We start from the raw sequence: 14,012 nt of genomic DNA, 5'->3' as shown, positions 1-14,012 counted from the left end.
CAGATGGATGAAGGACATAGCATTATAATATTCACAGGGTTGCTTATGAAGTTATGGGCGTTGGTCCCAGTCTTGCAAATTCTTATGCATCTCTTAATTTTAAGCACAAGTAGTTCCACTGATGTAAAGGCATTTGTGACAGTTCTTGGGGTTCCCAGGACTGTTGGTTTCCTGTCAGGCTTCCAGTTCGCCACCTGTTGCCTTTCTTGGGTGGAGACTCATGTCTCTCCCACTCTTGATCAGGGTATTGCCAGGCGGCACAGTTCCCTGCCTTCACTGCGTTACTCCCAGCAAAAGACAGACTGCCTCTGCAGACTTGCTTGCTGTCTCTTCAGAGACTAACAACAGAGTGATTGCCACAGTTATAGGTTACCACACAGCACTTCCTACGCACATTTACATTATTCTTGTAGTGAAGCATTACAAAGAAGACATATTAAAAGCAATAGAAGAATCTACACACATGCTAATAAGCTAAGCAGAGATCACCCCAATTCTAACATGGGTTCCGGCAGGAGCAATTCTTCAAAACCCCACAAAGGAGTCTCTTCTATGCTCACAAGTTCATAAGAGCCTCAGTTCAGAGCTAGCACACAGCCTAATTGGACCTCAGGGAGCCAAGGCCTTCCAATCCTTCCCTAAGGATTGGTGCCCTCCATGGACCAGAGGTCCTGTCCATTTGCTGCATCAGAAGGCCGTTAGCCTGTTTAAAACTAGGCTATTGATCCAGAACTCTTTTGTTTGTTGGTCCTTGGAGAAACCAGTTTGATCTAGTATATGCGAACCTCTCCAGTGGGTAGCTTCAAAGGGCTGATAACCAGAGGAATTATATTAGCATACACCATTCCTCCTACAGTAGTAACATACAATCTCACAACAAAACATTAAACACTTGCCTTTTAAATACAATGAACTCTAAATTAAATTTCATTGAATTAAGTTTAAGTTTGTCCAGGATATTGTCCTCTGTCACATTTACATCCAACACCAAAAGGCATACTTTCCATATAGTTATGTAATTCCTTAACTATTACCCATAGATACGTCTCATACCGATTATGAGGCTTGACAAGTTACAAAGTATCAGTCATACATTACCCTTTATGAATAGAGTATACCCTGCAAGACGTGTCTGGTGTAGTGAGTTTGTCAGATCTCAGATGAGCATTGTTTGCAGTGAACAGGGACCCTTTGCCAACAGGCCTCTGTGTCACAGGATAACTCATACATGTGAAATTAAATGCATATACAAGTGTTTCTAGGATCAAGGCCTATATTTGTGTAAGTGACTAGTGATTCTTGGTGCCAAATATGAGATGCCTTGAAGGGAATGATTTTCAGAAAGTGCTGAGCACTCTTAAGGTGAACTGGACATGAAAAATCCCTAACAACTTGAAAGTTTAGGCTCATATGCCTGAGGCTGAGTACTAATCATTATTTGGAGGCCTCTGAGAGAAGGGTACCTCCGTCCCATTGGGCAGCACCTGACCCAGACTCCCGTACTAAGCCCAGTACCAATCTTCAGGATCTGGATCTGCAGTATCCCACTAGCACAGAAGGGGAGGTGCCTGATGAATCCACTTATGGCTGACAAGCCCAATTCGAGCATGACACAGCTTGTTACAAGTTTCATAGATCCATGTGTTGTCTGAGTTAGAGTCCAAGATTACAGCACGCTGCTTTCTTCTTTCTTGCTTTGCTTCCATCCTCTGGGGATCAAAGCCCACCTGTTCAGTGTGGAAGGATGTGAAGTTGTTCAATGTCAAGGTGAAGTTCATGTTGAGCAGTAGCTAAAGCCAGATGTTCCTTCCATACTGAACAGGATTCCCTTCCCAGCTGTCTACCTTGACACTGAACAACTTCACATCATTTTTGCATACATCATGGTATCACCATTAAGGGCAACCCTGCCTTCTAGAGCCGTTCCGAATTTCGCTGTACAAAATATTCTTGGTATATGGTCTCCTCCCATTCTCCTGACATGACCAAGCCATAGCAACCTCCTCTTTCTGGTAGTAGTTTCTAAGTGGGTCAATGCTGCACCCTCCAATACCTCTGTGTTTGGCATTTTGTCTTCCCACTTTGTTTTCAGGTTTTTGCGCAGGGATCTCATGTAGAAGCTGTTTAGTCTCCTGATGTGCCTAGCATACGTAGTCCATGTTTCTGAGCCATAGAGCAGAGGTGACAGCATGCAAGTCTAATAGATTTGCATCCTCACCTTAGTTGATAGTTTGCTGTTATTCCATGCACGTTTTTCTAATAGCCCAAAATTCGTAGCTGCTTTTCTGGTTCTTAGTCAATTCAGTCTGACAGTCAAGATTTTTGCTGATCACTGAACCCAAGTTGCAAAAGTAGTCAATGAAGCCAAGAGATTTACCCTTCAGAATAACGTCAGACGCTGATTCTTCCTTGGTCAGGGATGAAATTCCTGACTGCCAGAAGCTGGGACTGGAGGACAGGGCATTAATGGATCACTCAGTAATTGCCCTGTTCTGTTCATTCCCTCCGGCACTGGCCAATGTCGGAAGACAGGAGACCGGGTAAAATGGACCATTGGTCTAACCCAGTATGGCCATTCTTATGTTCTTATATAAAGTAACAGTATAGAATAGTATCAGAGGGGTAGCTCTGTGTTAGTCTGGATCTGTAAAAACAGACGTATTGGAGCATAAGCTTTCATGGGTGAATACATGCATCCGACAAAGTGGCTATTCACCCATGAAAGCTTATGCTCCAATACATCTGTTAGTCTATAAGGTGCCACCACAGGACTCTTTGCCACTAGTATAGAATAGATATATCTCAGATTCCAAACTCCTGACACAGCAAACATTTACACACATGGATATTGAATCCCTGCTTACTCACTAGATGGATCTATTTATGTGCCTAAACCTTTGCAGGACCAGGGACTAAATGAATGAATGAATGAGACTGGAATACATAGAATCACTAGATCTATTGGTATTTGTGAGCTGAAAGGATCCTGAGTGTAATCAACAGAGAACACAGCAGCAGCATTCACAGCGTCCAGCGTTCAAGCTGGAAGAAGTATTACTATTAAATTAGAAACACTGCTTTATACTCCCTTACATTATGTGTCCATTATAAGGGTCATTACACATATTTAAGTTTCAGAGTAGCAGCCGTGTTGGTCTGTATTCGCAAAAAGAAAAGGAGGACTTGTGGCACCTTAGAGACTAACCAATTTATTTGAGCATAAGCTTTCGTGAGCTACAGCTCACTTCATCAGATGCATCCGATGAAGTGAGCTGTAGCTCACAAAAGCTTATGCTCAAATAAATTGGTTAGTCTCTAAGGTGCCACAAATCCTCCTTTTCTTTTTATACGTATTTAATCTATTTCCCTTAAGTTAAGTATCCTCACACCTTCTTGTCAACTGTCTAAAAGGGCCATCTTGATTATCACTACAAAAGTTATTTTCTCCTGCTGATAATAGCTCATCTTAACTAATTAGCCTCTCACAGTTTGTATGGTAACTTCCAACTTACCTGTATATATCTTACTATCTGTTCCATTCTATGCATCCAATGAACTGGGCTGTAGCTCACGAAAGCTTATGCTCAAATGAATTTGTTAGTCTCTAAGGAGCCACAAGTACTCCTTTTCTTTTTGCGTATATAGACTAACACGGCTGCTACTCTGAAACTTGTCATTATAAAGTTGAGTAATAGCACCATTGAGCCCCAATGCCGAGAGTCAGGGTAGACAGAGCACAGTATTGCTATCTTTGCAAGACTTAACTTTAAGGAATCTAGTATGTTGTTCTTATAATACCAAGAACTGAAACTTTAAGTCAATGCAAAAAAAATATAAAATGTTCAGTCAATCCCACATAGTGACTTTAATAGCTGCCCTTAAGAGAAAATTCTCCAGCATCTTCTCAAAGAAGCAAAAGCACAGAGCAAATTAAGCATAAATTTTTGTACATGCCATTTTACACACACATACACACACTCTCTCTCGCATTATGCCCTGGGCCTAGGGAACACACTTTCTTTGATCTCCACTAGGTAAAGTACATCTGACTTAAATTCCCCTTCCTCCATTATAGGTCCTACTGCCTAGGGAATAACATGAGCACCCTCTTGTGGTGAGCAATTTAACACCTGCAAACATGAACTGCTAAACAAAAAGAGTATACAGCCCAATGGATGAAGCAGGTGATCTGTGGTACAAAGGTTCCTGGTTCAAACCCTTTTAGGGTTCATTTTTATTTCAAGTGCCTCAATCTTTTCTTCTGAAGACTGAATGGGATCAAGACAGCTTTGGCCCTCTTTAATACTGTCCAGTAAACTAATAAATACTTTAACTCTTAAAGAATCAGCTAATATTGGTTGATGAAATCTTACAAAAGTCTGCAAAGCCCACATGACACCAGGGTGGTCTCACTACCATCCACATAGTATCCTTTACCATAAAAAAAATGAAGATATGACGCAGGGCCATTATAACTGCCCGTGACAAAAGATGGAATCTGGAGTAAGGGCCTAGCCTCTGCTGATTCACAGAAATCTGCTGTCTTGCTCTCCAAGGCATTAATCTCATTGTGATCTTCTGCATGTCAGAGTGCCCAGCAAAGAGAACATAAGGAGAAGAGACATAGGAGCCATCAGAGTTAAAGTCACAGATGAAAATCCCATGTAGTAATCAATAAAGACGACTGGTGGCTCCTGCGAATTCTCCTGCAGAAAGCCATGAAGCCAACTTGATTCCATTGGTGTCTATGAACAACTAGTGAATTAAGGTCCTGTGTTGTTTGTATTAATGCACAGCGAGCTGGTACATAATTTTTTTAAAAATCAAACATTACAGAACACAGCCACGAGCACTTCTATAAACCGCAGCAGTCTGCAATTCCCTGATTTGTTTCTGCAGTTGAGAGATGCACTTGTCAAGGTGAACAATAACCAAATGTCTCTGCAAAATACAAGGAACCTTCTTACATAACTGCTGCTCCACACCATCTGCCCCATCAGAAGCAAAGGCAACTCCTGGTACACACAAGTATGTGAGTGTCTGTCCTTGTAAACTATTCTGATGCTTTTGTGAGACCTCATAATTTAAGGTTTCAGAGTAACAGCCGTGTTAGTCCATATTCGCAAAAAGAAAAGGAGAACTTGTGGCACCTTAGAGACTAGCCAATTTATCTGAGCATAAGCTTTCGTGAGCTACAGCTCAATGCATCCGATGAAGTGAGCTGTAGCTCACGAAAGCTCATGCTCAAATAAATTGGTTAGTCTCTAAGGTGCCACAAGTACTCCTTTTCTTTTCTCATAATTTAAGTTCATTTATTGCTGAATTTCTATGCTGTGCTTTAGGATCACTTGGTTATTTGGTATCAGATATATACATCTGATACAATATTTTGAGTCTCCTCATGACCACATCATCAATCATCATGTTCCTGTTGTACCTCGGGCGTTTAGGGCAGTGACAAAGCTCCTCCACTCCTGTCTGCTTCTGGCAAGTTTTTCAATGGTTCCCTATGACCACATTTTAAAGCATTTTATTGAAAGATTTAGTCAGATGAGCTTCTAGGTATAAGAGGCAAAAGAAAAGAAGTCGAGGGGGAGAAGGTCATCACATGTGGCAGAACAAATGATTCTCTCTGGCAAGAGATTTTAATTTCCCAATGGACTTTACCTGAACCCATTCTATAGTGTGCAGGACTATTTTTAAGCTCTCCAAGCCCCAAAAGAACCTGCTCACCACACAGATTTAAATTCTTACACCCTTAAACTAGAGAAAGACAGGAAAGGGGGGGAGGAGAGAATCAAGTTTGCATGAAAGGCTTTTTTCCCTTAAGCCACTAGATCTTAATGTTCTCTCTCGTGTGTGTGTGTGTGTATATATATATATATATACACACACACACACACACACACTTTTTTTTTTTAGTGGCCTGGTGAAAAGACAGTACATTAGCAGTGCATTCTTATATGTCAACAGCCCAGCTGCTGGAGGATTACATCAGAATGTAGAAGTCACAAGAACCCCTTAAACACTCATCCTGAGATCACAGGTTTTACATCTTTTAATTTGATCATGAGATCAAGGGTTGAAAACATTTTAAAATAGGTAGAGCCACAAAGATTGGTTTACTATGAAATACAAGTAAATCAAGTTATACATGAGAAGTGTATGTCCCAGTGTATAAGTATCATTTAGATTTTTCCTTTTTAAATTGTCAAGATGTTGTTGCTCAAATATGAAGTTCATTAAAACTGGTGTAGGTTAATGAGGTCACATTGCTGGTGCCTCACAAGTTGAGTTGTGATTAGACAACCGCTTGTAATGAGAAGTGCTTTCAGAAGGAATGCTGTGAATACCCACTATGTAAAAATGGTTTTGCTTTTACTCCACAAATCTGTACCTTACATGTCATCAGTTGATAGCTGCTTGCTTTCCTTTGGTCCTCTCAGCAAGTCTGATTCCATTCTGGCTTGCACATCTTCAGATTTAACTTGTCAGTTGCTCAGTACCAAAGCCTATTACGTTCATATCTCCAATGCCATCGTTTTTCTATGCGGTTTCCCTCTTTTTTTTTTTTTTTTTTTTTTTTTGAGGTTATTGCTGATGGCCATCCAGGCTGAATGTGCGTCACAGGGTTCAGTTCCTGAAGGGAACCATGCAGCTCAGTCCACAGGGCCTGCCAAAAAAAAGGCATGCTACCCCTGCAAATGGCCCCTCCTTGCCTTCCCCTTTGTCCCCTCCCTCTAAGATTCATAGAATCATAGAATCATAGAATATCAGGGTTGGAAGGGACCTCAGGAGATCATCTAGTCCAACCCCCTGCTCAAAGCAGGACCAATCCCCAATTTTTGCCCCAGATCCCTAAATGGCCCGCTCAAGGATTGAACTCACAACCCTGGGTTTAGCAGGCCAATGCTCAAACCACTGAGCAACCCTGTTTTCCCACCTTCAGGGTCTTCATTGCTCGAATCTCCTGTGCATTTATTATTAGGTCAATTCAGGAGTGACTTCCTAAAAGGGGTGGGGGGAGGAGAGGCCTCCCTGCCCCAGCCACACTGGAAGCAGCAGGGAGCTCAGACTCCTCAACCTGCATGGGGAGAGGGTCCTCCTAAGAACAGCACCTGGCTTGTGTCCCCTCCCACAGGTCCTGCACAGAATAGGTGGAGGGTCCCTGGCTCCCCACTTGACTCTTACCCCAACCCGGCTTCCAGTCAGGCCGCAGAGCTGCAGCCTCGCCCATGGTAACAGCCTCCCAGGCAGCTGTGGGGAGCTGTGACCCTCCATCTGTCCTGGGCAAGAGGTTTGAGGGTGGGGACCACAGGCTGGGAGCTGCTCTCTGCCCCCCCCCCCGCCCCCCCCCAGGCAGGTGGAGGGCCCAGAGCTCCCCATGCCGCTCTTACCCTGGCCAGGCTCCAATTTCGAGCCTGGGGGGGGGGGGGGGGGGAAGGAGGAGGAGCAGGGGGCTGGGCCCGTGGCAAAATGTGGATGGGCCAGGCCTGTCCACTTTCAAAAGTGGGAGGACCATGGCCTGTTGTCCCACCTCCGGGTCAATTTACTGTTGTGGGTTTTGGAAAGCTCTTTAGGGCAACTAAATACAAGTGTTCCCCCCTATCTAGATTAAGGCCAAAATGTTCCCACTTGGGACCTAAAGTTAGGCACACACATTTTCCTCAAATGTGGGTGCCTATTTATCTCAAGAATAATCTCTCCAGCCAACATTTTCATACCCCTGCTGGATCTCTGGATGCAATATTTCATAACACTACCAAACAGGATTTTATTGTAAAAGATATTCAGCAACAAAAGCAGACAGTAACTTCAATGTAACCCAGAACATGAATGCATTTTCTCTCTCTCTCTCACACACATACACACACACACAATAGTATTTCCTGCATTTCCTTGATACACTTATTTGGACACTGAAAATTGTTTTGGTCCATTCAATTTAAAACGTCTCTACATACACAAGAAATAATATCTGAGGAGCCATGCTCAGAACAAAGCCATACAAGGGGTAGTAGATAGCTTTTGCAGGTGGTTTAGCAAACCTAAATCAAGCTCAGAGAATCCTCCCACGCAATAAGCCTTATTCCGGTTCTGACAGGACAAAAAAAGAAGTGGCAAACCGCACCCTAAACAAAACCCAAATGCTGTTTCTTGTGAGCATAAGGAAATATTGTGGTGCTACCATCTCAGGCTTTCCATGACGTCGCTATGTAGGGACAGGGGAACTTAGATGAATACTTCTTTGACAATGTATCTGTTGTTCATTTGTTGAATAAACAGGGTTGCCTATGTGGAAAAGGAGTGATGTGATCCACCTCTTTTCATGCAAATGAATGAAGAGTTGTTAAGAAGTGTCACATGCTTTTTTTGTTCCATCTGTCTCAAAACAAACTAACACTGAGCCAAGAATTATGTTTTGAGATGTGGATAAAATAAAAGCATGATTTGTCATTCTGACATATGTAAGGTTATAAATTAGGATTAACTAATGTTTGTGTAAAGTATCTATCAGTAGCCTGATTTAACAACTGAATTGCAGCTTTAGATCCATATCCTGCAAAATGCTCCTGGGCAAGCTGACCCACACTCCAGTGAACTGCAATGAGCTCAAGTTCCTCATGGGACAGCTCCTAGGTCTTGGCTATTAGCATGTTACATTCAATACAACCTGTGTGCAGAGCGTTAATATAAATTGGTATAATATTGCAAAACAAACAGCACAGAATAGGTGAATATATCCAGTACCAGTGGGAAACAGCAGGGAAAACTACTTTAAATGTGAAAATAGTCACAGTAAGGACACTGATCATATTTGGGGAAAGAAGAGTTATCTGAAACACTACAGAAAATTAAACTTACCCAACCACATGTTAAAAAGAAGATTTTATTAATTAGGGTGGCGTTGCTTATGCTGATGTAGCAAGCTTTGAAAATAAGTCTTATGGAAGAAATAAACAGTCAAATTGCAAAATGGAAAGCAGAATCTTCTATTTGGATTACAATACAAAAAATTTTCAATACTCGCATAAAACGGCTTTTCTGCTTTCCACAGAAGTCACCTCTACTGATGCTTTTTGGCACTGTGGGGTATTGCTATTGTCATCAAGCTTTGGTTTTCTTGAGTTAAGATAACCTATGCCTACAGATTGTGTATTACATGTGCTAACACCATAAATCCAGAGTGTAAAGTACATAAAATAGTTTCAGCTCTTTACCTCCATTATTCTGTTGTCAGGTAGCTGCTACTATGGTAAATTCTTGTGGTGCAGCTAACTATCAGACCTGAAACTTTTTCTAAATATAGAGGGAGCTCTTAAAACCACTTGCAAATTGAACCACAAAAAGAAATAAAAGTCAGCTATATATCTGTAGTACAATAGCCACTGAATTTCAATGTTAAAAGTTGTAATGTTTTGGGGGAAAGTTACCCCATTCCAAATATTTAGAGAGAGACTTTTTTTAAAAAAGAATTATAGTTGCAATATTTATTGTTTACACAGGTTAATACAACTTTACAATCATAGCTCATATTTAAACTCAACTTCTAATGTTGCATTTTTAGACAGAAGTTGTGTTCAACCAAATCGCAGCAAACACGTTTGAACCTTCAGTGGTGGAATTATGCTTTACTTTACACAAGGAGCAGCGTTAGGCTGCAGTTTCTATCAGACAGCTCTACCCCAATCATGAGAAGTGCTTCAACCTTCAGAGACTCAAACCTCAATTCCTGTGATCAGACTCTGGAAATTCTACCCATATTTCATTTTGGAAACGTCTCTTTGATTTGAAATATCACTATACAAGTCTTACCCACCTAGCACTCACTCAGTGAAACTTCTTAACAAAAGAAGTTACCTTCTCAATGAAACAATGTGATTATCAGATTACACCAATAGCAAGTAAAAAGATATTTTGTTTTGATTTTTTAAAAAAAACATTTATACAGATGGAACCCAAGCTTTATAAAACTAAAAGGCCCGAGGGGTTGTTTTTTTTTAGAATTTACCATTTGGCTCATGTAATTATATTATAGGAAAGACAACACTGATAGCCATGGCTCTATCAGCATTTCTATTAGAAAGCTATTTTCACAGATTTATAACTCAGCAGTAAAAAAAAAAAAAAAAAAAAAAAATACACACATACATTTATAAAACAATCCTGCACAAAACACACTCTGTGCAGTGCTAAAGGTCTGACTGAACTCACAAACAGCAAGGAAACTGGGAGACCATGTTGAGAAGCCATCTGACATGGTAGCCTGAGCGGGCTGGATTTGGTAAAGCAGCCTACGGGAAAAGCCAAACTTCAGGCTATTTTTGGTTCTGTTTCTTTTAAAGGCAATTTTAAAAACAAATTTAAAGTGAATTTTAGTGCACGTAAAAGGTGCCAGATTGACTACTCTGGAGACAAGAGTCCTTTTTAGCCCCAGAATAGGACCATCATAGGCAGTCCCCTGCCAACCAGCTTCAATGCTTTTCCAGAGGCACCACTTGTAGGCGTGAGAAGGTAAGTTTGTCTGCATGCCAGTTCAGAGCTTGGTCTCTGTGACGCAGGTGCTAATCCACACGGGGGGCTTTCTAATATTAACCAGACCCACACCATCATCTATTTTGCATAAACCATAGAGAGACAACATTTGGTCACTATCAGCTTGAATAAGTGGCCTGTGAAGTGACCGACTATATATCCCGTTACCAGTCCTGAGTCTCCCTAAGCAGATTCTTATTAAAACAATATAGAGATATATATCTTGATCCATTCACAATGACAATGCACAGAGATCTTCATGAAGTTCAGAAAGAGCTTGAAAAGGTGCTGAACAATCTTGGACATCCATCTTCACTCAGTATTTGATATTGCCTACAAACGCTTGTAGGTACCAAGGAGGGCTTGGCAGCTTGGACAATAGTGATCCACATCCTGGAGGGCATCAACACAGAAGGGGACGAAACAGCAACCGGCTATGCACCTGCAAAGATAAAACAGCATGCTTCATTCTGCCGTTAATTCATGGCAAGTAACATTCTTCCCAGGTACCAAATGAAAATGGGATAGTGCAGCACTAGAAAGAGCAGTGCAGAGTTTGGCACTGTACTTCACTCTGTCTTTTAAGCAGGGCTTGTGAACCCTGCAGGGGTTCCATTGGTGAGAGCCACTGAGACCCTGAGGTGTCCTATTCACAGGAAGAGTAGCTAACCAAACCCAGCAGGTATGGAAAGACCATAAATCTACGGAAGCTGCTGACAGTTATGCCCAGGATATTCTTGTCCCTCGTGTTAAAGGTCAAAGGGATTCTGAATGATTGGTCACAGTGGGAGGGTTTGGGGTTTTTTTCGTCCTTTTTACATACATTCAGTGGAAACGTATTTCTGCATAATTAGCTTGTTTAAAAGGCTTTATGTTCATATTTTAATAAAAAGAAGACTGGGAGTTTCCTTCTCAGGCTGAGGGAGAGTAATAAAAGGCATAGGCTCCACCCCTTTTTGAGATCAGCTCCCCAGCTGTTCTTTGAACTATGGAAATGACATGGGTGGAGAGAATCACAAATGAGAGCATTACATATTATCTCAACATACCCCAGCAGACAGAGGCTGCCACATGACAGCCAGGTCAGCGCTCCTGCACTGTGCGAGAGACGTGTCACTATCATCTTGTTGCAGGAGGGGCAGCACATCTGAACTGGACGATCATAAAATGTTACCGGCTGCTGCACATACACAGTCTGAACTGTAACTGAGCAAACAAAGAGAAAGGCACTGTTTAAAAAAGGTGTAAAAAGAGAAAATTTCATGTCTAAACCAAAACCCTGTGCATTAAAATACAATCAGTGCTGAGGACACTATGAATTACAAGATAAAAGGAAACCACACTACTGCAATCGATGGAAAAGTATCATGATTTAGGAATAAACCTGGCTTCTAAGCAGTAGAAAGCCAGATGAGGCAGTTATAAGGGATACCTTGAAAACATGCGAGATTCACTCTCACAAATCCTGGGAGACAGGCCAGTCCTTGCCTACAGACAGCCCCCGCAAACTGAAGCAAATACTCACCAGCAACCACATACCACACAACAGAACCACTAACCCAGGAACCTATCCTTGCAACAAAGCCCGTTGCCAACTGTGCCCACATATCTATTCAGGGGACACCATCACAGGACCTAATAACATCAGCCACACTATCAGAGGCTTGTTCACCTGCACATCTACCAATGTGATATATGCCATCATGTGCCAGCAATGCCCCTCTGCCGTGTACATTGGTCAAACTGGACAGTCTCTACGTAAAAGAATAAATGGACACAAATCAGATGTCAAGAATTATAACATTCATAAACCAGTCGGAGAACACTTCAATCTCTCTGGTCACGTGATTACAGACATGAAAGTTGCGATATTACAACAGAAAAACCTCAAAACCAGACTCCAGCGAGAGACTGTTGAATTGGAATTCATTTGCAAATTGGATACAATTAACTTAGGCTTGAATAGAGACTGGGAGTGGCTGTCATTATGCAAGGTAACCTATTTCCCCTTGTTTTTTCCTACCCCCCCCCTTCAAACGTTCTTGTTAAACCCTGGATTTGTGCTGGAAATGGCCCAACTTGATTATCATATACTTTGTAAGGAGAGTGATCACTTTAGATAAGCTATTACCAGCAGGAGAGTGGGGTGGGGGGAGAGAAAACCTTTTGTAGTGGTAAACACCCATTTTTTCATGGTTTGTATGTATAAGAACATCTTCTGTATTTTCCACAGTATGCATCCGATGAAGTGAGCCCTAGCTCACGAAAGCTTATGCTCAAATAAATTGGTTAGTCTCTAAGGTGCCACAAGTACTCCTTTTCTTAATGCGAGATTCACTTCACTCTAGTTCCATGTAGTGTATATAGTGGGACAAATATGAAGTCTTGTGGCTAAGGAGGAATCTCTCTGCATCATGATTGCTACATGCCTGTATGGCACCTTGATTAGGACCCCAAGTGGAAACTACAGATATAAAACACTGAACAGTATTTCAGACTTACTTGGATTAGGAGCTGGAACAGGTTGTGAAAGATATGGAGGAGGATTCATACTCTTCATGTTCGGTCCATGCCCAGATTCCGGGGCAGGGTAAGGAGGGTAAGTGTTTATTCCTGTTGTCTCTTCATATGTAGGGGGTGCTGATGGGATTGGGTAGCCACTGGGAGCTGGTGGATGGGATGCTGGAGCAGACATTGTGTCTAAAACAAAGCTGGAAAACAGACAACGTACAAGCTATTCAGGGAACAGAAGTTACAGTGCAGGGTGCATTCAGATAACAAGTAAGAAGGTGGCTGGCTGGCAGACAAAACATTTTAATCAGAGTAGTAAGTCTGAGCAGAGTTTTTTTGTTTGTTGTCTTATTTTTAAAGATTTTTAAATTGTTCTTTCTAGTTTATATGGTGCCTCTCCTCATCTGAAAAACCCTATTTCCAGAATAATTTTACAGTTTTTCCCAGTCTTCCTTCTTTTTTAATTGAAGATGCTGTAAAAGGCAGATCCAGCATTTTTACTAACATAGCAGACTAGCAACCTGTCCCTTCCATCTCCTGTAGTTTCTCTTATTTGGAGCTCAAACCCTGCAGGGTACTACATGCCATCAACAACTGTTAACAATCAACCACCAAAGACATGCTTAGCACACTGGATTTAACTCAATCCCAGGGCTGCTTCATTAAAATCACGTTTAAAATATGATCCTTGACCTTTCATGGGTTTTCAATTTTACCACACTTGCTGTTTGCCAAAGCAAAGAGTTTTTCACTCAACCTATCTCCATCTCTTGGGTTTTGTACTGAAAACGATGATGAAATTGTAACAATCATATCCATAGGAACAGATGGTCATAAAAATAAATTTATGACATCAGTGTGGAATTGTTATTTCCCTGTACACACTAACACCCCCTCCCACACACACACACACACACACCCCTTCTTTTCATGCTGGCCTTACACTAAGGCTATGTCTACACTAT

The 14,012-nt window shown here is 41.6% G+C and overlaps 1 protein-coding gene across 2 annotated transcripts in view; it reads right to left on the bottom strand.

Annotated features, from left to right (window-relative positions):
* Positions 1-7,676: 7,676 nt before the first annotated feature.
* The window catches only part of LITAF (lipopolysaccharide induced TNF factor), a 25,104-nt gene continuing 18,768 nt past the window's right edge, over positions 7,677-14,012 (bottom strand). Inside the window, exons 2-4 of one of the 2 annotated variants that reach the window (XM_073362434.1) lie at positions 13,039-13,247; positions 11,586-11,742; positions 7,677-10,978 (exon numbers count right to left, since the gene is read on the bottom strand). In XM_073362434.1, the coding sequence (XP_073218535.1) occupies positions 10,870-10,978; positions 11,586-11,742; positions 13,039-13,231 (459 nt within the window). In that variant the 5' untranslated portion in view covers positions 13,232-13,247 and the 3' untranslated portion in view covers positions 7,677-10,869. The remainder of the gene's footprint in view (positions 10,979-11,585; positions 11,743-13,038; positions 13,248-14,012) is intronic. The other variant, XM_073362433.1, reaches the window with a different exon arrangement.

Source organism: Lepidochelys kempii, chromosome 10 (genome assembly GCF_965140265.1).
Source record: "Lepidochelys kempii isolate rLepKem1 chromosome 10, rLepKem1.hap2, whole genome shotgun sequence".
In the NCBI taxonomy this organism is placed as follows: domain Eukaryota; kingdom Metazoa; phylum Chordata; order Testudines; family Cheloniidae; genus Lepidochelys; species Lepidochelys kempii.
Note: the sequence above shows the minus strand (reverse complement) of the source record. Positions and strands in the feature narration are given on the sequence as shown.